Genomic DNA, 25120 nt, shown 5'->3' on the forward strand with positions numbered 1-25120 from the left:
CGTTAAACACAACTCACTCACTCATTCAGCTATCAAGGCCTCACAGAAGCCACATGTGCCCTATTCCGTACATAAACTATGTCCGAACACGTCCATTGCCCGACCCTGATGGTATGTTACACTAAATGTCATGCAAGAAACATTCCCGTTGGTGCCACGTAACCTGAGCGCCCATTGGTCAGAGTATTGTCCGGCTGGTCTCTCGCTAGAAGCAGGCCGTTGCCCGACTTCTGGGTTAATAGCGACGACTATGCATCGCATATCGGCCCAATTTATGCACAGGTGATAGAGAACGTAATGTATACATACCCGTAAAGATGAATTTCACAGGACATTTTACTCCGCATGTAACGAAGTCGTATAAGGAGTATAATTTGATACAACAAAATATTTTCTTATCCATGTAGAGTTAATATCCTCGTTTATAATTCGATACTAAGATCAGACAACATTTTACGTCCTCTCGACTTTACTAAATGGCGTTGAGAGAGTGCAGTTAAATAAAATAAAAGTTTTTTTCATGTGATTATGCATTTGAAAATTTGCGGAGTTTCTAAAAATAAAATGAAAATATATGTTTTGAATAGGCTCCGTTGCACATGGGCAAACCGCACAACGTTCTTGTCAGTGCTAAGCTGGATAACACAATAACACTCGTACATCTTCTCCTTCAGTTTCTTGGTTGCGATACACACAAACACTTTATCCCAAGTTGAAGCTAGACATCGTGATCCTGGTGTACAATGTCGAATACAGGGGATGATATGCCCGATGCCAACTCCCTACCTGAATAAAAGCGATTCTTTACTTAACCATAAGAAATCTCTGCTGAAAGACGAGTCCATTGTTCGATTGCGACTGTTGTATGAGTATGTGTTTATGAGGTGAGGTGAGGTGAAATGGGGTTTAACGTCGCGTCCAAGATTATTGCACTTATCTAGCGACGTGCATGTACGTGTGAGTGTTTGTGTGGCTGCTTGTACTAGTCCGGACTGATGCCGATTTATAGTGCTAGCTCACTGAGATACCATGCCGCAGTTTAACATGAATACCCCACTCAGACACAGTATACTGACTCCGAGCCGACCAGTCCTTCTTTTAGCCCCTTAATGCCGAGCGCCAGACAGGGTAACAATAAGTACCATCTTTTAACGTCTTTTGGTATGACGCGGCCGGGGATCGAACCCCGGACCGTCCTCTCTCCGGGCGGACACTCTACCTCTAGACCATGGATGCGGTCTGTATGTGTTTATGAATCAGCATCAAAGAGTGATGACAACGAGCGCATCCTGTCCCACCGGTGGCACCAGTAACAAACACGTGCAGAGGCAAGTCATTTGATCCCCGGGAAAGATCATTTGGGAACATTTGGCATAAGTCAAATAGGCACATCACGTTTGTCCAAATATCTACCGTAAAACGTTTGAGATCTTGAGACCATTTGCGCCAAGAAAACACCTACCAACACATCATCTCGAATCATTGCCGCCGTGATATTGCTGGAATAATGCTAAAAGCGGCGTAAAACCATACACTTACTCACTCACTCTCAAATCATTGCTTATCTCGAGTTTAACAACAAGCCTCAACCTCACGTCACTGCCTGGGAAATTTTACGAGTGCTTCTAGCTAAAACATTTTCGCAAACCTGTCTATTTTGTCGCTTTTATTTATATCGCAAACAATCAGTTAAGTTCACTTTGTTTTTTTTGTCGGAAGGAGTTGTTTCACGAATGTATTAGGGACATCACTCAATGTAGACATTTCTTGAAATGCTGCACCAGACTGGCCAACTCTGTCGAGACAAGCCAACTATTTTAATTGTCGTAAGAGGTGGATTGGGTGATTAGGCTCGGTGAGTTGGTAGGTTGTTTCTTAAGGTAATCCAACGACGCGGGACGTTGCTTAAAACAGCAATCACTTGTCCAGACTCGAGTACTTGCATGACGCCGTAATATATATTGGATATTGGTAACATTAAACAACCAACACGGTTTGGGAATGATTGCCTATTCTCCATCTCACACGGGCACTCTGAATCAGGGGTTTCAAAATCTCAATCAGATAAGTCAGTATCGTACTTGGATGCGGGGGAAGGGCGGAGGGGGTCGCGCGTTACTGCTTCATCTCTGTGCCAGTCACCGAATGATACACAAGAAGATCCAGAATCTCGAAGATTGTCATCACACTGGCGCCGATAAACAGTCCCATGGATCCGCCGACATCACCTGTAACAAAGACACTCAGTGAATAGGGTACACTCAGGGTGTCACGTGGATCCGCCGACATCACCTATAACAAAGACACTTAGTGAATAGGGTACACTCAGGATGTCCATGGATCCGCCGACATCACCTGTAACAAAGACACTTAGTGAATAGGGTACACTCAGGGTGTCACGTGGATCCGCCGACATTACCTATAACAAAGACACTCAGTAAATAGGGTACACTCAGGATGTCCATGGATCCGCCGACATCACCTATAACAAAGACACTCAGTGAATAGGGTACACTCAGGATGTTCATGGATCCGCCGACATCGCCTGTAACAAAGACACTCAGTGAATAGGGTACACTCAGGGTGTCACGTGGGGTCGCCGACATCACCTGTAACAAAGACTCTCAGTGAATAGGGTACACTCAGGGTGTCACGTGGGGTCGCCGACATCACCTGTAACAAAGACTCTCAGTGAATAGGGTACACTCAGGGTGTCACGTGGGGTCGCCGACATCACCTGTAACAAAGACTCTCAGTGAATAGGGTACACTCAGGGTGTCCCATGGATCCGCCGACATCACCTGTAACAAAGACTCTCAGTGAATAGGGTACACTCAGGGTGTCACGTGGGGTCGCCGACATCACCTGTAACAAAGACACTCAGTGAATAGGGTACACTCAGGGTGTCCCATGGATCCGCCGACATCACCTGTAACAAAGACACTCAGTGAATAGGGTACACTCAGGGTGTCCCATGGATCCGCCGACATCGCCTGTAACAAAGACACTCAGTGAATAGGGTACACTCAGGGTGTCACGTGGGGTCGCCGACATCACCTGTAACAAAGACTCTCAGTGAATAGGGTACACTCAGGGTGTCACGTGGGGTCGCCGACATCACCTGTAACAAAGACTCTCAGTGAATAGGGTACACTCAGGGTGTCCCATGGATCCGCCGACATCACCTGTAACAAAGACACTCAGTGAATAGGGTACACTCAGGGTGTCACGTGGGGTCGCCGACATCACCTGTAACAAAGACACTCAGTGAATAGGGTACACTCAGGGTGTCCCATGGATCCGCCGACATCGCCTATAACAAAGACACTCAGTGAATAGAGTACACTCAGGGTGTTACGTGGATCCGCCGACGTCACCTGTAACATAGACACTCAGTGAATAGGGTACACTCAGGGTGTCCCATGGATCCGCCGACATCACTTGTAACAAAGACACTCAGTGAATAGGGTACACTCAGGGTGTCACGTGGGGTCGCCGACATCACCTGTAACAAAGACACTCAGTGAATAGGGTACACTCAGGGTGTCACGTGGATCCGCCGACATCACCTCTAACAGAGACACTCAGTGAATAGGGTACACTCAGGGTGTCACGTGGATCCGCCGACATCACCTATAACAAAGACTCTCAATATAACATGATTCTATCAACAGAATTATTTCACTGAATTTAAACATCTTTACTTGAAGTTTTTTTTGGTTGTTAAAATATCCTTTGTTCACGCGTGGTTCACCCAAATGTTCATGACTCCTAGTATTTACTGGGTTGGTAAAACCCTGTTGACCAACTCTACAATATATACACTTTGGCCCCGCTCACGATCGAAGGTAAGTTCGTTTTGAGTAGTATATTAAGGGATAAAAGTTAAACTGTAGAAATGACTCCAGGCTTGTGGGATTTGACTAATGCAAATACACAAAAGGAGCAATTAGTACTGAAATCAATGTCAGAATAGTCGGATAGCAATAACTGGAATTAAGTCTGTTGAGCAAGTGGTTCACAAAAAGGGAGACGTGCTCTCCATGTAGGCACCATGACAGACTAAGGATAGAAAAAAAGAAAAGCAGAAAAACGAATGTCGCGGTTTGCGGTGTAACAAGGGGCAGTTGGACCTGGTGGTTTAAACATTAGCTGATAACGCCTAAGACCGGGTTCGATTCCCATCTTGGAGTCCACTGTATTGTCTGATATAGCTATTGCTAAAATATACGTACACAACCCTATTCTCCCCAATCCCAGTGAAATGAACCGAGGAACTGGATATTGCCCATAATTAATACAACTTGAGCTGCGTGTTGGATGCTTAAAGACACACGACGCTTGACCTTCCCCTGGGCCATAGGGCAGTTTGGTAGAACCATTGTGCGTCTGTATAGTATATGGTTGGTTGGTTGGTTTGTTGTTTAACGCCGCACTCAGCAATATTCCAGCTATATGACGGCGGTCTGTAAATAATCGAGTCTGGACCAGACAATCCAGTGATTGATATCATGAGCATCGATCCACGCAATTGGGATCGATGACATGCATCAACCAAGTCAGAGAGCCTGACCACCCGATCCGCCTTTTACGACAAGCATAGTCACCTTTTACGGCAAGCATGGGTTGCTGAAGACCTATTCTACCCCGGAGTCTTCACGGGTCGTATAGTATATGACAAATACAGTTTGTATACTTACATAGTAAGGCAAAAATGTCGTAGGCAACTTGTTGAGTTATCTTCTCATAGCTGAGTTCTCGGTAGAAGACATTGACCTTTAGGAAGTTATCCCTGGCGAAGACAGAGCATCAGTTAAAGGATCAATAAAGGTTATCACTCGAGTGTGTTTGGGGATGGTAAATACCCTGTATCAGGAATAAAAATTTACTTTGCGAGCCTTGGCGAGCTAAATACATAGTGTGTATTCCTAATGCAGTATATTTACCATCCCCAACCACACAAGCGTGATAACCTCTTTATCATATAATGTCATTCTTCAATTCTGTGCTCGAAAAATCTCTTCCCATGCCTTACAAACATAGCCTAAATATTTCTGGAATGTGCGCATATATATATATTACGTCTGAGGGTAAGTGATGTGTTATTCGGACAGAAGACAGTAGCCAATGTAGTTCCAGCTGAAACCTCTTTCTCAGACAGTACTTTATCTACATATAAGCAAAACAACAATTGCCTACGCAAATTGTTTCTACTTGGCTTTCGTGGCAATCCATCGGTCTGTCCAAGAGTACTGCGCTTTATTAAAGGGAAACCCCTCTAGCCCTAGTCTATGAGTCACGTTTGTTTAGATTCTGCCTGTCATAACGTTACAAAGTGCAATCAGATGTACATACAGCGGCTTGTGTCCTCGCTAAATTGTTTCGCAATATATATCTAACAAGTTACCAAAACTAATAAAATGCCTTAGCTAAGTCACAGATAGACACTGATTTTCAGTATATTAAACTGTTCTTTGATAATGATAGCAATTATCCCAGTAGTTTCTCCAGATTCCCGATAGTTTGTTCTGACTCGATCGCCGAACAAGGGCGAAGCCATGATTATTTGTAAAAAAGACTTAAAGTAGTCCCTAGTTGGCCTTTGATATTTGCATCTCTATCTGTTAATGCGCCGTACGTATATCGTTTTTATCCGTTGGCTTTATCCTGCCGAGACACCTACCCATGATATGATAAAATAGAATGTATCTTGAAGGTGTTATTGAGTATTCAACGCAAGGCAATTTCATTCGGATCCGATGGTTTTATACGGATATTTCAAATGTAAAAATTCCAGATCGTGAAATACTTGAAAACACCCTTAAATCTGAAAACACAGAGACGCGCGCACACACACATACACACGCACGCACGCACGCGCACGCACACACGCACACACGCACGCACACACACACACACTTGCAACACAAGTAAGACAAGACCAACCTGACAAATGCTGAGTCCACGTGACTGCTGGCATGGAACATTTCCATGTGCTCCACGAGACTCCCGAGACTCTGCAGGAACTCCTCGTCCTTGTTCAGGAACCGACACCGGACGTCAATCATGTCCCGGTGATCTGCAAACTCCTGCGCGATCTCTGCAGCCACCTGGGTGTAATTCCTGAGATACCGTCCGATCTTCTTATACTTCCAGTACCGCATCAGGTTAACCTGGCTTAGCGTGAAGTTCCACATCTGCTGTGTGGCCATCGATATCTGATCCCAGCCGTCGAAGATATTCTGACCACGATTCCTCACAGTGTCAAAAAAGACTTTCAAGTTATTGACACCATTTTGGATTTTCTCAGACGTAAAGAGCTCTGCTACATGCACTTTGCTTACGTTCCCATGGGTTAAGTATTCCTTGCACATCTGTATTCCGACTTCCATGTCAGCCATCAAAGAACTCTCGATGCCATGGATTAGTTCGGAAACGCTGGAGAAATACCCCAACATTGTATCCCGCATGTGGATAAAGTCACTTCGCATTTGAAGGAATTGTTGTTCTCTTAAATCCAGCTGGGTCACTGGCCACTGGATGAAATCGTTAAAAAACATGCTTTTACTTTGTAAAAATTCTCTGGACGCACGTAAAAATTTCACATTTGCTATGTACAATTCTGTGTCATTTACCGTTTTATTATAAAATGCTTCCTCTGCTATTCTACCGTACTCTTTCATCCATGTTGCCATGGTAATTATATCCCTTTCGACTCTAAGAGACCTCACACGAACATGATTACTGCGTGTAAACGCTTGCAGCAAAAGTTCCCGAGGAAGAATGAAATTGCTGTTCTTCCTACTAAAATTTTGGTATTTATAATTAAAAATTGATGACGTATTGAGGAAGCCTTTTATTAGTTGTGTGTAGTTCTGCAAGGTTCTCTTTCCTATATCCAGTCTTGCATTCAACTGGTTCTTGACCATGAGGAAGAGGACCTCTCGGACAGCAGGGTCGTCAATCTGTGGGTCAACCAGTTGGGCAATTTGTCTTTCCACGCTGAAGGTGAACTCCTGAACCCCATGGCCTAATACAGAGAACGTCCTCTCGTTCATGGCGTCTCGGGCACGTACAAGGTTCTTCTGGAGAATGTAGTTCTGGTATTGAAAATATATGTTCGTCTTGTTCCAGTTCCAGAGATAATTATTGGAAACATTCACAAGGTGTTTCTCCTGCTCTTCAATACTCACTTCCAACTCGTCAAGAATGACGTGGTTCAACGTACGGAACTTCCGGTCCAGGTTTTCTGTGAGAGATTTAAGAAGGTTGGCCCTGTTGCTTTGTAGGCGATGGGTGATGTCTCTCGCGTTCTTGTACTTCATTTTGAGGGCGGAGCGGTTGGAGTTGCTGAGGAAACGGTCTATCACGAAGGTCGATGTGGTGGCGTAGGAGACGGTGGGGTCGAAGATGTGGAAAGAGCAGGGGACAGGGCAAGAACACGTGTCTCTCACAGACTCACGTATATAATCTGTAAATATGAATGTGTAAGTGTTTATTTCAGTCATATCACAGCGTGTCAGATTGATGTGGGGGCAAGCCCACACTCTTGTAGATACCATTGATATCTTTAAAGCAATCCTTCATAAACATGTACATGTCAAGGTGTGTGCCCAATCAGTTCCTAGAATGCTATAGGATGTAGATGACTACAAGGATCACCATCACTGATGTCCTGAAAACCAACCGGAAGCCAGAAGATTTTCAATGTGTGCGTGAGTGAGTATGGTTTTACGCCGCTTTTAGCAATATTCCAGCAATATCACGGCGGGGGACACAAGAAATGGGCTTCACACATTGTACCTTTGTCGGGAATCGAACCGGGTCTTCGACGTGACGAGCGAACGCTTTAACCACTAGGCTACCCCACCGCCCCCTATTTTTTTTTAATTACCCATCACTATGACCCTGAGAGCAAACAAGAAGCCACGGAGGTGAAACACGTCGGGTCAGCCAATTTGTGCAGAGCAACCAGATCCACTGAGAAAGTTATGCCCACTTTTTGGGGTACTACACATAGTATAATACACATAGATTACTTACGACAATGAACGACTATGAATGGTGAATTGTATGTCAACGTACTGAAAACACGCGTGAGTCTATCAAAGAGAAGCATCGCGCAAACTTTGACATGAGGTTCTTCATCAGGACAATACTCCCGTTCACAGCAGTTGGTGGTGGTGGGAGGTAAAGTTTAGACTTACCAATTTTCTTCTGGTAACAGTCATGGTGTTCCTGCAGCGTGCAGTACTCGGGGCTATCTGCAGCAGGATATGTCATATACACTCAAAGGCAATAGTAACTGAGTGAATGAGTGACTGTTTAGTAACGTCACAGTCACAGTCAGTAATACAATACAGTAAACTACGTTTATAACGAACACGCTTATAACGAACAGACGGATATAACGAACTTACTTTTTTGTCCCGACTATTTGCTGTAGGTATGCTGTATATATGCTTATAACGAACTACGGTTATAACGAACTAAAATTAGTGGTCCCTTTGAGTTCGTTATAACCGTAGTTTACTGTATAAGCTAAAATCACCATAAGAGAGTGAGTCTTACGAGGGGCGTTCAATAAGTTGCAACTTCAATATAAGACCAAGTCTTGCACTTTTATTTTTCAATACAATCTCCAATAACCTCAATACACTTAGGGTGGGTGATTTAACTGTACAGCCTTACTTAGCCCCCAGTGACTATTTCCTGTTCCGGCAAATGAAATCTGCCCTACGTGGAAGACGCTTCCAGGATGACGAGGACATAAAGGCTGCCACAGAGGCATGGTTAGAGGATTTCTATAAAAGTGGTATTAAAAGCTTAAAGGACAAATGTAATAAGTGTATTGAGGTGAATCGAGATTATATTGAAAAAAAAGTGCAAAAGATATTCTGCGACTTGATCTTATATTGATGTTGCAAAACTTATTGAACGCCCCTCGTATGTTGTTTTACACCGCAGTCAACAATGTCACAGCTTATCACGTTCTGGAAATAGTCTAGACAAACCAGGGGTTGATAACATGATCAAATAACCAAATAGTAGGAGTACGATGTTACACAATCAGCCAGGCCACTAATTGTACCACGATTCCATTAATTCTGCATTGTTATAAGAATAGACTAATAGTGAGTGGGTGCTTTTAACAGCATTCCAGTTATTTTACGGCGTGCCAGCTTAATGTGGGAGGAAAGCCCTGTGTTGCAGGTCTATGGCGTTTACCACTTCGGTGAAACCTACGAACACGGGTATGGTGCTGACAAACCTAGAAACATAATCGGGGCGAACCGGGATTCGAACCCAAAATAATAGGTTCCTGGCGTACCTAAGGGACGCAACTCTGCACAGCGAATCGCGGTGCCTCAGACAGCTGGGCCACCCGTGCCCTCGAATAGGCTTGTAAGAAATGGGCTTCCAAAGTACCCGAGCACGGAATCGAACCCGTGTCCTTGGCGTGACAAACCAACACTTTAACCACTCGGCTACCCCACAGTTAATAGTAGTTAGCGCATTTTAGCTGTCAACTATCTATAGCCAATTACATTATTTATAAAACCTCGTTTAATGTCACCATTGGATGGGAACTGAGATTATTTGTAATTACAGGTCATGCTTGTTTGTTTGTTGTTTAACGCCGCACTCAGCAATATTCCAGCTATATAACGGCGATCTGTGAATAATCGAGTCTGGATCAGACAATCCAGCGATTGACAACATGAGCATTGATCCACGCAATTGGGATCAATGACATGCATCAACCAAGTCGACGAGCCTGACCACCCGATCCCGTTAGTCGCCTTTTAGGGCAAGCATGGGTTGCTGAAGACCTGTTCTACCCCGGATATTCACGGATCTACAGGTCATGGAAATGTTAGGGTAGTTGTAAAATAAGAAATGGAACCATGATGGCAATACTGTATCGAGTACGGTCAATACTTACCTTCTCCCTTCGGCATATAGAAGAGTCTGCAGCCACAGATTGCATCCATCCTTTTCGTGAAACACTCCACATCACAGTTCTCCAGTGAATATTGAGGGAAGAAGGAGAGATCAGGTGAGCTACACTCCCCGTAGGGTCGAGGGAGATTTACAACCTACATGATAAATAGATTCATTAGTGACTGTTGTTTTACGCCGCAACAGCCAATATTACATCACGGCTTGTAAATAATCGAGTCTGAACCAGGAAATAGTGTTGACGTGCAACAATGCACGCAATTAACTTGGACACACATTGTGAACACTTGATCCGTATTTAGCTTTGAGTTGGTTGGCTTGTTGTTTTACGCCGCACTCAGCAATATTCCAGCTGTATGACGGCGGTCTGTAAATAATCGAGTCTGGGCCAGACAATCTAGCGATTCATATCATAAGCATCAATCAACACAATTGGGATATCATGACATGCATCAACCAAGTCTTTAGGACCTATTCTGGCCCACGTTCCCCGCAGGCCAGTAACCAGAGTGAGTGAGTGAGTGAGTGAGTGAGTGAGTGAGTGAGTGAGTGAGTGAGTCAGTGAGTGAGTGAAATAATCGAATCTGGACCAGATTGGACCACGCCATTGGGATCGATGACATGCATCAACCAAGTCTTTGGGACCTATTCTGGCCCACGTTCCCCGCAGGCCAGTAACCAGAGTGAGTGAGTGAGTGAGTGACACATTCTAAGACTAAGGGACGCAACTCTTCACAGCGAATTGCGGCAACTTGAACGCCTGGGTCACCAGGTATCCCCGATAAATAGATCAGGGCGACGTTGACCAAACACTGTTCAATAGAGCATTATCCCAAATGGAGACTTTCCAGCATAAATTGATGTATTCTATATTTACCAATACAGCTTTATTTCTAGTTTGTTGAATACTTGTCCTCAGGGTTATGCATTTTATCTTTAAGTTACACTTTAGAAACTGTAGCATGAAAGAAGACAGAGTTAAGTGGCGGACTAAAACAACCTTATTCTTATCACTCGACGTTTCGATGCATGTTTGATAACGGTAACAGCATCTGTAGCGAAGCAAATCTATCTTCGGCCAACGGGCCATGATACGTGCATCGTTCACTCTCAAGCATCCATCAATGTCTTAACTAGCATGCGCGAGTGAAGACTTTAGAATTGAATTCGAAGCCATGAACAAACTTGATTCGTTCGCTTTAGACTGAACACAGTATTTTAATGTATATACTGCTGTTGTCCTGAAGACATCTGTTCATAGATAGCTCATTGAATCCTAGAAGGGACATTGTCGTGTTGTCGCATTGTCGTGACAACGTCCCTCCTAGGATTCCATAGACAACCTCCATTGCTCCTTGCATCACAGCCTGCCCGGACAGGAAGATCGGTGTTTCGATCCCCGGCCGCGTCAAACCTAAAGACGTAACTAATGGTACTTTTTGTTACCCTGCCTGGTGCTCGGCATTACGGGAATAAAACAAGGACTGGTCGCCCCGGAGTTGCTATTATGTCTTAGTGGTATATCCATGTTAAACTGCGGCATGGTATCTCAAGGGGCTAGCACTATAACACCGGTATCAGTGCGGACTAGTACGAGCAACTACACACACACGTATATGCACGTCGCTATAGTGCAATAATCTTGATCGCGACGTTGAACCCCATTTCACCTCTTCTCCCCTTATTTACCCTACAGTGATAAAACAATAAACCAGATTTAATATATACTCGTAACCCTGGCAACAGACTGTAAAAACTCGTATGGGTTCACCCACCAACAGATGCACCGAGTGAGAACGGACCCGTGTATTGCGTATCGCAAGTAGTGTTTGAAGTAATAACACCCGTGTCGTCCACGTGTGATTCCAAAATAATTCCCATGAAGAAGGGGAATATTGCTCCGAGGGTCACTACATATCAGTATGGGAAGGCGCGTGTTATTCTGAGATAACACATAAGTACGCTTCCGCTCAGGGAAAGTAGTCCCGAAATATTCCGAGTAAATATTATGCTTTCATATCTTCTCACAGTCTAAGCCGAGAAGTTTCATTTTATGTTACAGCTGTTCTTATAGTGGGAGTGTTCAGTAATCATGATATATCATGGACGATTCATAGGTAGAATAAAGACTTGAGTTAAAATTCTGTTAAACCGAGATGCGGAACGAAAGATATAGAAATATAGTATAGTAAACTACGGTTATACCGAACTCAAAGGGACCACTAATTTTAATTCGTTATAATCGTAGTTCGTTATAAGCATATATACAACATGTATACTGCAAATAGACGGGACCCCAAAACAGTTCGTTATATCCGTCAGTTCGTTACAAGAGTGTTCGTTTTAAACGTAATTTACTGTACTTGGAAAGATAATCATTGTTGGACATTAGGCGAGTCAGCGTGGCCGTGTTGAATGTTTAGAATGTTGGATATGAGTTGTTTATGTCTCATGTGTCTAGTGTATTCAGATATACATGAGTGTGAGTGTGTATGGTTTTACGCCGCTTTTAGCAATATTCCAGCAATATCACGGCGGGGGACACCAGAAATGGGCTTCACACATTGTACCCATGTCGGGAATCGAACCTGGGTCTTCGGCGTGACGAGCTAACGCTTTAACCACTAGGCTACCCGACCACCCCACTGTATGATATTGCATGGGTTGTGTTACCTACACTGAAAGCGGCTGTGCTATGACCAGACCTTAAGGCAGTGACCGGGTTATTAACGAAACAATCCACTAAGCGTAGGCGCGTTCACATTATCAGACCGTCTCCGTGGTCTAGTGGTAGAGCGTCCGCCCGGAGAGCGGAAGGTCCGGGGTTCGATCCCCGACCGCGTCATACCAAAAGACCTTGAAAGATGGTACTTGTTGTTACCCTGTCTGGCGCTCGGCATTAAGGGGCTAAAACAAGGACTGGTCGGCTCGGAGTCACTGTGTCTGAGTGGGGTATTCATGTTAAACTGCGGCATGGTATCTCAGTGTGCTAGCACTATAAATCGGCATCAGTCCGGACTAGTACAAGCAGCCACACACACATACACACATACACGTAGCTATATAAGTGCAATAATCTTGGACGCGAAGTTAAACCCCATTTCATCTCACCTCACATTATCACCCATGTCATTATCACATAAAATCCGCCAGCATTACCCGGAGACACTACAGCTGAAACACTTCTCTTTGTAGGTTGCTGCGACCTTTCAACACATTGACAACACTATTTCAAAGCCCCAATAAAGAGGAAACGAACCAATATCGACCAGTTTTTAAAAATCCTTTAAATTTATATGAGTAATCAAATGCTCTCTTTGAAACCCGAGACAACGGGCTAGTGGCGCGTTACACACAGGTGATGAGTTGTAAATGAAACATGAAACGAGAAACATGATGTTTTCAGCGTCAGGCAGATTACGCTATGCGAGCGAAGTCTTCCATTAATGACGTTGATTAACAGCAGGCTTCACTGCAGCTAATCCACACGGGCCAATCACATTCAGACGATAACAATGTTCCCCGTGGTATATATCGCAGAAAATTACTCATATTTACTGTCAGAATCCGATATTTCCTGTCACTGCACGGAAACTGGTTTCAATCACGTCCTGGGGTAACAAAGAATCGATTTTTATCAGATTAAAAAAGACAAAATTTTCCCAACTGGAGAAAGACATGTGCTGTTAGTTTATCCGAACACGGTATAGCCGAAGTTATATTTAAAGGGCAAGTTCACACGAAAAAAACACTATTTTTCTTGTCCTTTTTCATCATGAAAAATATTTACCTAGTAGTTTCAGAGGCCAAACAATAAAAATATCACAATTATCTAATTGATTTTATTCATAAAATCGGTTAATATTTTTCACATTTCCCGAGAGTTCTATTTCTATAATAAACACACCCATTCGTGACCAACTCGTGTTATTCCGGGACAAGCCGAATAGCGACTCGTGACCCTCTCGTGGCCATTTTTGCGACCGGGGTCCGTTTTAGCGCAAACGGGCAAACCTAAAACAATTGTCAACTCGTTGCGTAATGATTCACATATATTTCCCCATATATTATATATATTTCAGATGCAATTTAAAGCACATCGGGACGTGCGGAATTACACAGTATGATTAAACACATTTAACTGTGTCTTGGGTATATTTTTAGATGCAAGACATATGTAGAATCAAAAATTATTTCTGAGGGATTATTTGACAAAGAACTCGAAATCATACGCGCATTCTGATTGGTTTGTCGTATATTCGCAAATAACATTCATCGATAGGGGGACGAGTCATCTTGCAGGTTACGAAAAGGGGCGAGTGGTGACGAATGGGCACACCATGGCTTATGCCCCTTGCCAATTAATAAAGGAATGACGTCATAAGACTCGTTTCACGTGGTGTATGTAGAGGTGTGTGGTTCTATCTGCCCATATGCGCAGCCTATTTTGTACGGTGCCGCGCTGTTCAAGATACAACAGGTGATGTGGGTCTTCTCTTGTTTCCACTTGATTTTCATCGTTTCCATACCGCGAAGCTTGCTCGTTTTGGTTCAAAATCGTGTGGTTTAGCGATTTCTTGAAGGTGTCAAGGGAACTTCTTCGGACCAGGCAATGTATCGGATGCCATGTTGTATCACCATAAACTGGTACTTAATATCTTTTGCGTTATGACAAGACAGGGACCGAGTTAAATTGGCACCAATTACGTCATAATCTAAGGGGGATAACTCAGGCCTGTTTAGCTCGGAAACCGAAGGCCTCATAACGGCATGACATTTTCACACTTATTGTGAGCTCCCTACTTTCACTGTGAGAAAAATGAGTATATTTTCAAACACTGATACTAACTAATTCTAAAATTGTGATTTGTTTAAAATAAGAAAGAAAGTGATTTTTGCCTGTACACTTCCCCTTTAAGATGACATAATCGATTGTGTATTAGATGTGTCGAGCTCGAATTGTGTATATTTTATTCATGCGAAACTTTTGAATGTTGTCTCATTGTCACGAACGTTTTAGTGTATATTGGGGGAAGAAATATGTACATAAATTAAAAGTGAAAATAAACAACTTTTATCGAAAATAGTCGGTCTGTTGGTGAGGAAATGGATTTGCATAATTTCAGTTTGTGTTTATGAATTTTACTAATTAATAGTATTACGCTCAATGGGTTTTCTGATTGAAGTAAGCTTCAAATTACGTACCCCTGACTGGATTGGAAATTAGCATTTCCATATATCTGCACTCGAGTCAGTATACTTTATCTGGGTGGGGTATTCATGTTAATCTGTGGCATGGTATCTCAGTGAGCTAGCACTATAAATCGGTACTAGTACAAGCAGCCACACAAACACACACACGTACATGCACGTCGCTATATAAGTGCAATAATCTTGGACGCGACGTTAAACCCCATTTCACCTCACCTCCCCTCCCGTAAATAAATAGTTTTCTGAGTCTACATTACACTACAGTGACGGGTTTAGCTAAAACCTGTTGATACATCTCACAACGAGGCAGATATTGTATATCACTGATCGCTATTTTTACCCTCATTTCTTACCAATATTGGAAACGTATATCAGTTGTCTACAACATCTAAACTTATAGTCTTCCAAAGACATGGCTTATGTGTCTTAACCCATTTATTCCACAGCCAGCATCTTACTATTTACTTAATTTCCAGTGGAATATTATTTTCCCATACGAATATTCTTTCTTTCATTAATCCAATTAGTGAGTGATGTGGTTGCAACAGTTTCTCCAGGATTCTAACCGGTGGTAAGCGGATCCTGTCACGTCTAAGGGGAGCAACTGAGAATCGCGGCACCTTAGAGTCCTGAGACCCCCGTCTCTATAATGGTGAAACCCACCAGCATGGCATGGTACTGACAGACCCAGAACCATAATCAGCCCGAATTTAGGATTCGTACATCACCGGATCCTGTCACGTCTAGTGGGCGCAACTCTACACAGTGAATTGCGATCATCTCTTTTTTATATTGTGAAGATCTGGTGCCATTGCAGATAGTGCCGACAGGTTACTATTTCGAGGTACGTGGCTGTATATATTTCTAAGATGCTAAGACGCTGGTTGAAAAGATCCGATCGGAAATGGTAAATTTGAAATGTCACGGCATCGTGTAAGTATGGTAACAAAAAAGGAATACTGAACCCAGTCTTTGAAACGTGCACCTTACTTACCGAGATGAGCTGCATGCCGACAAATGAATGCGTCCCCGTGGGTAGGGCGATGCCGAGCTCCTGCACCTTGGGGAACTGTTTGTGGTCATGGATGAGGATCTTCACCCCTGCGGCGTCGTGGGGCCCCGGCATGTACTCGTATTGCTCCACATTCAGCGTCAGGGACAAGCCATTCTCTGCTCCTGGTACACGAGGCAATGGTCGTCATGTATTGGGGTATAGCAAGGGACCTGTGGCTGTGTGTATGTTAGATACAAGGTTCGTAACATTTGGCCACTGACTTGTGTAATTCAAGAACCAGATTAACTACATACCTGTATATATACTATGTAGAGAGAGAGAGAGAGAGAGAGAGAGAGAGAGAGAGTGTGTGTGTGTGTGTGTATGTGTGTGTGTGTGTGTGTGTGCGTGCGTGCGTGCGTGCGTGCGTGCGTGCGTGCGTGTGTGTGTGTGTGTGTGTGATTTAGGTAGTTTAGTTTGCCGCAGCTTTGAGCTGTATTCCAGTTATATCACGGCGTGTCAGCTTAATGCGGGAAGAAAGCCCGAAGTGATGCAGGTCACAGACGTTTACCACTTCGGTGAAACCCACGAGCATGAGAGAGAGAGAGAGAGAGAGAGAGAGAGAGAGAGAGAGAGAGAGAGAGAGAGAGAGAGAGAGATACCATTAGGCATTGGTTATATCATGTTTATTCACAGTCGTCTCTCGGCAAATATGGACAATCACATTCACACACACCCGTTATGCTTAATAACCGACGTTCGGTTTGAAATAGGCAATATTACTATTCGACGCATCCAGCACACTGGTCGTTGTAGCTGAATCATCACGATCTGACCTACTCTACTCTGTTACTCACTGGGAGTCTCACGTATGTCCCACGAGTTGACTCAATTACTCGCCTGATTGCATCAACATGATCCCTCTCTCTGTACTACGGTTATCTCGAAGGGTTCCTTTCGTTATTTCGGCTATGATCCTCTCGACATTTTTGTCTCGACCTCACGCCAATAGTGTTATAGTGCAGCTTACATGTGAAGTCCTGCTTCTTGATATCATGTGTCACCACCTTCATGTCACAGGACTGCACTTACCTGTACATTAAAGTCAACTACGGTTGTCTCGAAGGTTTTATTTTTTCAGTTCAAGTTCATATTTTTGTTCTAAATCTCGAAGTTATCCGCAACATCCTAGCTGTGTTATATATCTATATATGCTAGAGGTCATTTTTGCATAATTTAAGCATACAGTTCATTAAGCAAGGATTTAGCAAATGTCGTTTCTCGTTCCAGGCAACAATGAACTCAATTTCCTGTATATTTGACTCCGATCATATTCCGCCATGTTGAGTGACGGTTCCTTTGCAATCCGGCAAGTATCTAGTTACAAATACGTTGTCTGTGTGAAATTAAAACATCACAATATAATTCAACAGCAGTCACTGACAACTTTTGAGAGACCAACTCTTGCCATACTGTGACAAGCGCAACGGAGACTCGTGCTCATCTCGCACTTCAAACAAGGACGATAACTCTTATTCCACCCGCGTCCTATAGTAAAATTAAAGTTAAGAAATGGACTTCACGCATTGTACCCATTTTGGGAACCGAACCAGGGTCTTCGGTGTGATGAGCGAACGCTTTAATCATTCATTCTCAGCTGTGCATTTTTGAAAATTATTAGTTATTAAATACAGTAAGACGAAGAAAACAAGACGAAAGTGGTTTTCTGTTTTAAATGTTTTTTAAATGACTATTTTGTTAGGGTGGCAATTTCGTGATTGTGTTTTCAATGCTTGAAACGACAAACTTAAAAACTCATTCATTTCATGGCTGAATTTGTTCTCTCAAGGACAGCAATAACAAATAATACACAAATGATAATTTTATATGAATTAATTTAAGTATTTCTGAATATATACCAACAACATAGTGTGACCATTCTAATATTCAAACCCCGTTGGGACTCCAAAGTTTGTCTGTTTGTTGTTTAACGCCGCACTCAGCATTATCCCATCTATATGACGGCGGTCTGTAAATAATCGAGTCTGGACCAGACAATCCAGTGATTGACATCATGAGCATCGATCCACGGAATTGGGACACGATGACATGCATCAGCCAAGTCAGCGAGCCTGACCACCCGATCCCGTTAGTCGCCTCTTATAACAAGCATAGTCGCCTTTTACGGCAAGCATGGGTTGCTGAAGACCCCGGTTCTTCACGGGTAGCCCTGTGCTTGTGGTTAAATGCGACATAACGGATGCAGTGGTCAGACTCGGCAGCCTGGTTGATTGCGTAGCATCGTACCCCGACTACGTGGACCGTTGCTTTCTATGTCAATCACAGGTTTGCCTGGTCAAGACTCGATAATGTACGAGCAGCCCTCACATAGGGGGGATATTACTTTGTGCGCGTTAAACATCAAGCAAGCTTTAATATTCAAGCTCGTTCTAAGTTAAGGTTTAATATAAAATTATAAGCGTATCAACTGATGTAAACACATGTAGCGGACTGCTGGATATAAAATAAATAGGTTTGATATAGTTGGTATTTAACTGAATAAATTGTGTGGGAGTAACTTAGTCTCTTACGGGTTTAATAAGCCAGAATATGCATTTATTACATTCTTCAGAGTGAAAGACTGAGTTGAGAAATTGAGAAAAGTGACATTTTCATTGCAGGGAACATAACACTTGACATTTCACTGCAGTGAAAATGACACTTTGACAGAACTATTGTCATACAAGAGTTAGCTCCCTGCAAATTGTCTCCCTTTATCGTAAGTGTCTGGCCCGTTAACAAACTCTTGACTTTCTATTTACGCTAGTTCCACATTGACAAAGCAAACTAATGACAGATGGTCATTTATGGAATTAATATCGCTTTTTACCGTTTGTTATTGTCCAGAAAATGTTTCGTTATAAACTATTAACTTCTCATTTAACTCGTCAATCGAAACTGTTCGTTTCGCAAAGCGCCGTTTTGGTTACTTGACCAGCGTGTATTTACTTCGCTTCCAACAGCGGTCTCGTAGCTTTCAAGTTGATTTTTTATGTAATCATTTTCAAATGTATGGTAATGAATTTTAGTGACCTCGAATATTTTGTATTACTTTTGTTTATATTCTTTTAAGATTTTGAAAAATCGGAAATAATTTTAAGTCGCAAATGCGAGGGGTGGTGAAACGTGTGTGTTAGTTTTGGAGGAGTTACATTTCCATCTATTAGACGGTCGGTCTGTTGCTGGACCTACCTGGTGAAAAGACACGAAGCACGTCCCTGGTACCCTCGTCGGGGATGTTGAAGGTGTAGCAAACGCCGTGGTCGGTCACCACCTCGGTGAAGTTCTCAGACCCACACGCTACTCCCCTCCACGTGCAGCTGGGGAAAAACACGTATTTCAGTAATATCTTGATGTAGGAGGAGAACCCAAGTGATGCAGGCCTTAGACAAGTACCACAAGGTGATGGTGCTGATAGACCAAAGGTCATGGCAAATCGAGGTGAGGTGAAATGGGGTTTAACGTCGCGTTCAAGATTATTGCACTTACATAGCGACGTGCATGCACGTGTATGTGTGTGGCTGCTTGTACTAGTCCGGACTGATGCCGATTTATAGTGCTAGCTCACTGAGATACCATGCCGCAGTTTAACATGAATACCCCACTCAGACACAGTATACTGACTCTGAGCCGACCAGTCCTTGTTTTAGCCCCTTGATGCCGAGCGCCAGACAGGGTAACAACAAGTGCCATCTTTTAAGGTCTTTTCGTATGACGCGGTCGGGGATCGAACCCCGGACCTTCCGCTCTCCGGGCGGACGCTCTACCACTAGACCACGGAGGCGGTCTAGCATCCAATGGTTGGTTGGTTGGTTGGTTTGTTGTTTAACGCCGCACTTAGCAATATTTCAGCTATATGACGGCGGTCTGTAAATAATCGAGTCTGGACCAGACAATCCAGTGACTGATATCATGAGCATCGATCCACGCAATTGGGATCGATGACATGCATTAACATCCAATGAATACACTCACCTGACAATGAGGTCCTCCTTCGTATGTGTTGTGTTTTTGAAGAGTTCCCTCAAAGTCAGATGACTGAAGTTCCTGACGCCGTAGTCACAGTCAGAACTCGTCTTCCTTCCCGTGTAGAGGTCAGTCAGAAGCTGGTAATGCTTCAGCTGGGCGGCCTTGCTGGCGCTAGAACAGACGCAGATAATTCATTATGAAACTCCCTTACCAAGACATACACGGATGCCCTTCTTCGTAATATACATGTCTGTACTTGCTGTCTCATAGGCTTGATGTGGAACCTGTCTCCAAATATTCTCTGAAAGATTATAAAAATCCGAGCTGTATTGAGAGTATACACCCAAGAAGGGTGGAAGCATCACATGAAACAAGAAATGGTTATTCGATGGTGATGTATTTGATACGGGTATCATAGGATTGGACTTTGGGGTCACGGGTGGCCCAGGCGTCTGAGGCGCCGCGATTCGCTGTGCAGAGTTGCCTCCCTTAGGCATGCCAGAAACCTATGATTGTGGGTTCGAATCCTGGTTCGCCCCGATTCTGTTTCTAGGTTTGTCAGCACCATACCCGTGCTCGTGGGTTTCACCGACGTGGTAAACGTCTGAGACCTGCATCACTTCGGGCTTTCCTCCCACATTAAGCTGACACGCCGTGATATAACTGGAATACTGTTAAAAGCGGCGTAAAACCAAACTCACTCACTCTGAATTGGACGTTAATTTTGCAGTGTTTCGGCGACTGTTTTCAGCCTAGTAACGTTTACATAATGTTTGTAATTTTTGGATGAAATCTAATTTTCAAATGAAAACTTTCTTTGTGTGGCAGTTTATATTTTTTAATCTTTTATTAAGAGTGTCTTACGTATGCATTAAACAACTTGTCCACACTATTTATTTTGTTTAAATAGCTTTTTTAAGATTATGTGAGACATAATTTGCGTTCTAATAATACAATGAAAAAACTGCTCCTGTGTACCTACAAATAAGATTATGTTTTTTATGTGAAGTGATTTTCAATGAAGGGCCGTTAAAATATTTACACTAATATATGTAAATACATTTATATTGATATCCATGCATTAATGAATGCTATTATATTTATATATCATTAAGTATTAACATTGATACAAACAAGTTGCATCTACACTATTTGTGAGTGAAAGAGTGAGTGAGTGAGTATGGTTTTACACCGCTTTAAGCAATATTCCAGCAATATCACGGCGGGGGACACCAGAAATGGGCTTCACACATTGTACCCATTTTGGGAACCGAACCCGGGTCTTCGGCGTGACGAGCGAAGGCTTTAACCACTAGGCTACCCGACCGCCCCTACACTATTTGTAACCGACGGCGTATGTCGAAGGTTTCAAATGATGAAAAAACCCATGTATCAAATATCGGATAACACCCGACAAAACATAGTTACTCTACAGAAATACACTTATGAATGCATGGTTTAATTGATGACGTCATATGGATCTATGACATGTGAACCGCCTGCAGAGCATAATCACTTAAGTCGAAGCTGTTCATATGTCAGACACTTAATATGTATGTCTGAGGACTAAGACAAAATAAATATGTATCGTTTGTTTGTTAGTTGTTTAACGCCGCACTCAGCAGTATTCCAGTTAGATGACGGCGGTCTGTAAATAATCGAGTCTGGACCAGACAATCCAGTGATTGATATCATGAGCATCGATCCACGCAATTGGGATACGATGACATGCATCAACCAAGTCAGCGAGCCTGACCACCCGATCCCGTTAGTCGCCTCTTACGACAAGCATAGTCACCTTTTACGGCAAGCATGGGTTGCTGAAGACCTATTCTTCCCGGATCTTCACGGGCAATCGAGAACAGTAACAGATCTTCAAACAAGACTGTGGTTGTTTCATCCCATTAGCCTACTGTCACTTCCTAATCTTGAATCTTACCATGCTCGTAAGTCAAAGCGGTACACAATCGGTACATGGATCAGTGATCCAATGCCATTCTCAGCTCCCAGAGGAGTATTCAAAACTAGCTGGTTATGAGGCGCTAGCAGGTTAACAGTCACTTCACCATCTCGCCCTACCGTATACCAATTCACTGCTGGGGGAAAAGAGGCATATTTCAAACAAAGTCCATTGCCTTCGAGTGAGTAAGTGAGTTTGATTTTACGCCGCTTTTAGCAATATTCCAGCAATATCATGGCGGAGGACACCAGAAATTGGCTTCACGCATTGTACCCATTTTGGGAACCGAACCAGGTTCTTCGGTGTGATGAGCGAACGCTTTAGCCACTAGGCTATCCGACCGCCCCCATGTGTTTCAGTGTAGGGCGGGGCCGAAGCCTCAGAAAGTCTCAGGCGTCAAGCTTTCACACGATCACCCACCCAGCTACTCTCCGCAACCAGCGCTGCTTAATCGATTTGTGACCCGTGCGCTGTACACAGCGCCCTACTTACGGTAAAATAGTGTGTGAATAAATATAAAATTCTTGAAAAGATCTGTACATTTAATAGATACGTTAAGGAGCGCGAGTTCCTTGTACAACTTAGTAACACACATCAGAAAATGGACCATGTGACGATAGAGCGAATATCAGAAGCTGTTCCCAAGTAATATCTACAACGCTCACAGGATTGTCTGGCCCAGACTTCATTATTTAAAGACCGCCGTCATGTAGCTGGAATATTTCTGAGTGTTGTTAAACAACAAACAACAACAACATACTACGATCCGTAAGATCAGTCACGTCGTCCTGTGGGGATTGTCGTAAAATCGAGGTACCTAATGTGAAACAATTAATTTTATTTTTTTTCTAAAATAAACAACAAAAACAACAAAACAACAGTATTGTTCCTGGCTTCATCCCTTGCTTCATGTCACCTTAACCGTGATTGTTGTTTTTGTTCATCTCTTTCAATATCCAGTTAACTACGGTTATAACGAACTAAAAGGGACCATTAATTTTAGTTCGTAATAACCGTAGTTCGTTATATGCATATATACAGCATTTATACAACAAATGGTCGGGACTAAAAATGGGTTCGTTATATCGGTCAGTTCGTTATAACCGTGTTCGTTATAAACGTAGTTTACTGTAATCCCAAACTGCATAGCGTATCCTACCCGGATCACTTTCTTGATAAAGGTACGAGCAGTGCACGATATGTCGCAAAGAAATTATAAAGAAATTAAACTCCATAAGTCAATCCTGTCTTCACGAAAGTCATTCGTAGGCAGTGAGACCGACCAGATTCTGGCAAGCAGTGCCAGTCGTTTAACAGTGTAGGTTAAGCGCTGGAAGTAGACTTTTAAGGGAGAGCGAGTATCATGTACCAACCATCCCTTGGAGCCAGTCGTGATAAGCAAGATAATAACCTCTTAATGTTTTCCCTCGGCGCAAAAACGAATGTGCCACATCCTTTGAAAAAAACCATGTGCGATAGCCTCGCGTTACTTTACCGATATTTGAAGCGTATGAAGCAATGATGGTTTTATCAGTGCAAACTACAGGGGGTATAACATGGCGGTAAGGTACAGGTTAGTTGTGATAAATATAGACTTTATCATAGTGGCTAAATATATTGGAGTGGTACTGTTTAGATTCTGTATCATTCTTGGCCAATTAATACATGATTTGGGCAATATGTATATTCTTCTTCAAACCTTAACATGTATAATTATGTTCACAGGGTGTTTCCAACTTAGAATGAACGCGGTATGAAGGTGCAAAACTTTCAACGTATGGAGTGACCCCTTACTCCAAGTCGAAATATTTCCTGATTTTACTTGCATTGGAATGTTTGGGCTTGTTGTTTTTGTCTGTATATTGGGGACTGTGTCTGTATATTGGTGACTGTGTCTGTATGTGACTGTGTCTGTATATTGGTGACTGTGTCTGTATGTGACTGTGTCTGTATATTGGTGACTGTGTCTGTATGTGACTGTGTCTGTATATAGGTGACTGTGTCTGTATATTGGTGACTGTGTCTGTATATTGGTGACTGTGTCTGTATATTGGTGACTTTGTCTGTATATTGGTGACTGTGTCTGTATATTGGTGACTGTGTCTGTATATTGGTGACTTTGTCTGTATATTGGTGACTCTGTCTGTATATTGGTGACTGTGTCTGTATATTGGTGACTGTGTCTGTATATTGGTGACTGTGTCTGTATATTGGTGACTGTGTCTGTATATTGGTGACTTGGTTGATGCATGATATCCCAATTGCGTTTATCGATGCTCATGATGTCAATCACTGGATTGTCTAGTCCAGACTCGATTATTTACAGAACGCCATTATTTAGTTGGAATATTGCTGAGTGCGGCGTTAAACAACAAACAAACAAACGTTACAGGTATGCCAGGATAAGTTGAGTTTTGACTTGACAATTAACCCCATATAACTATGTATGAGGCCTGACCACTGGCGCGTACCATTGTCAAAAAAGGGGTAGCGGGTGGTCCCCGACAACTAGTACGCTGGATATGTCCGTATCCTGTCTCGGCTAACAACGAGTTGTAGTGGCGAGTTCAATAGTACGTGCTGATGTCAGGAAACCCATGACTGTGAAAACGGTGATCCCTGCTTTACATAGATATCAACAACTGAGATGAATGACAATGAGGGGAATTCATGTGCTGTAAAAATGAAAATGTTAATATATATTTTTCACCCCAGAGAGCAACAATGAATAGTGTCATGTCATTCATCCAATGAAAGTAAAGGTTGACACCTTAACGCAGTGATAGTTGACTCAATGACATTCTTCTTGATTAATCCCATGTGATTTTATATGGGGTTTCAGCATGTTGTAAGACCGCCTCCGTGGTCTAGTGGTAGAGCGTCCGCCCGGAGAGCGGAAGGTCCGGGGTTCGATCCCCGACCGCGTCACACCAAAGACCTTAAAAGATGGTACTTACTGTTAC

The 25120-nt window shown here is 43.0% G+C and overlaps 1 protein-coding gene across 1 annotated transcript in view; it reads right to left on the reverse strand.

Moving 5' to 3' along the window:
* Positions 1-1651: 1651 nt before the first annotated feature.
* Positions 1652-25120, reverse strand: part of LOC124137692 — a 53808-nt gene continuing 30339 nt past the window's right edge. The window contains exons 3-10 of the mRNA XM_046504101.2: positions 20204-20368; positions 19421-19548; positions 16169-16350; positions 9947-10100; positions 8208-8264; positions 5947-7471; positions 4701-4792; positions 1652-2228 (exon numbers count right to left, since the gene is read on the reverse strand). Coding sequence (XP_046360057.2) covers positions 2116-2228; positions 4701-4792; positions 5947-7471; positions 8208-8264; positions 9947-10100; positions 16169-16350; positions 19421-19548; positions 20204-20368 — 2416 coding nt within the window. The 3' untranslated portion in view covers positions 1652-2115. The remainder of the gene's footprint in view (positions 2229-4700; positions 4793-5946; positions 7472-8207; positions 8265-9946; positions 10101-16168; positions 16351-19420; positions 19549-20203; positions 20369-25120) is intronic.

Source organism: Haliotis rufescens, unplaced genomic scaffold (genome assembly GCF_023055435.1).
Source record: "Haliotis rufescens isolate VD_foot unplaced genomic scaffold, xgHalRufe1.0.p SCAF_29, whole genome shotgun sequence".
NCBI lineage: Eukaryota > Metazoa > Mollusca > Gastropoda > Lepetellida > Haliotidae > Haliotis > Haliotis rufescens.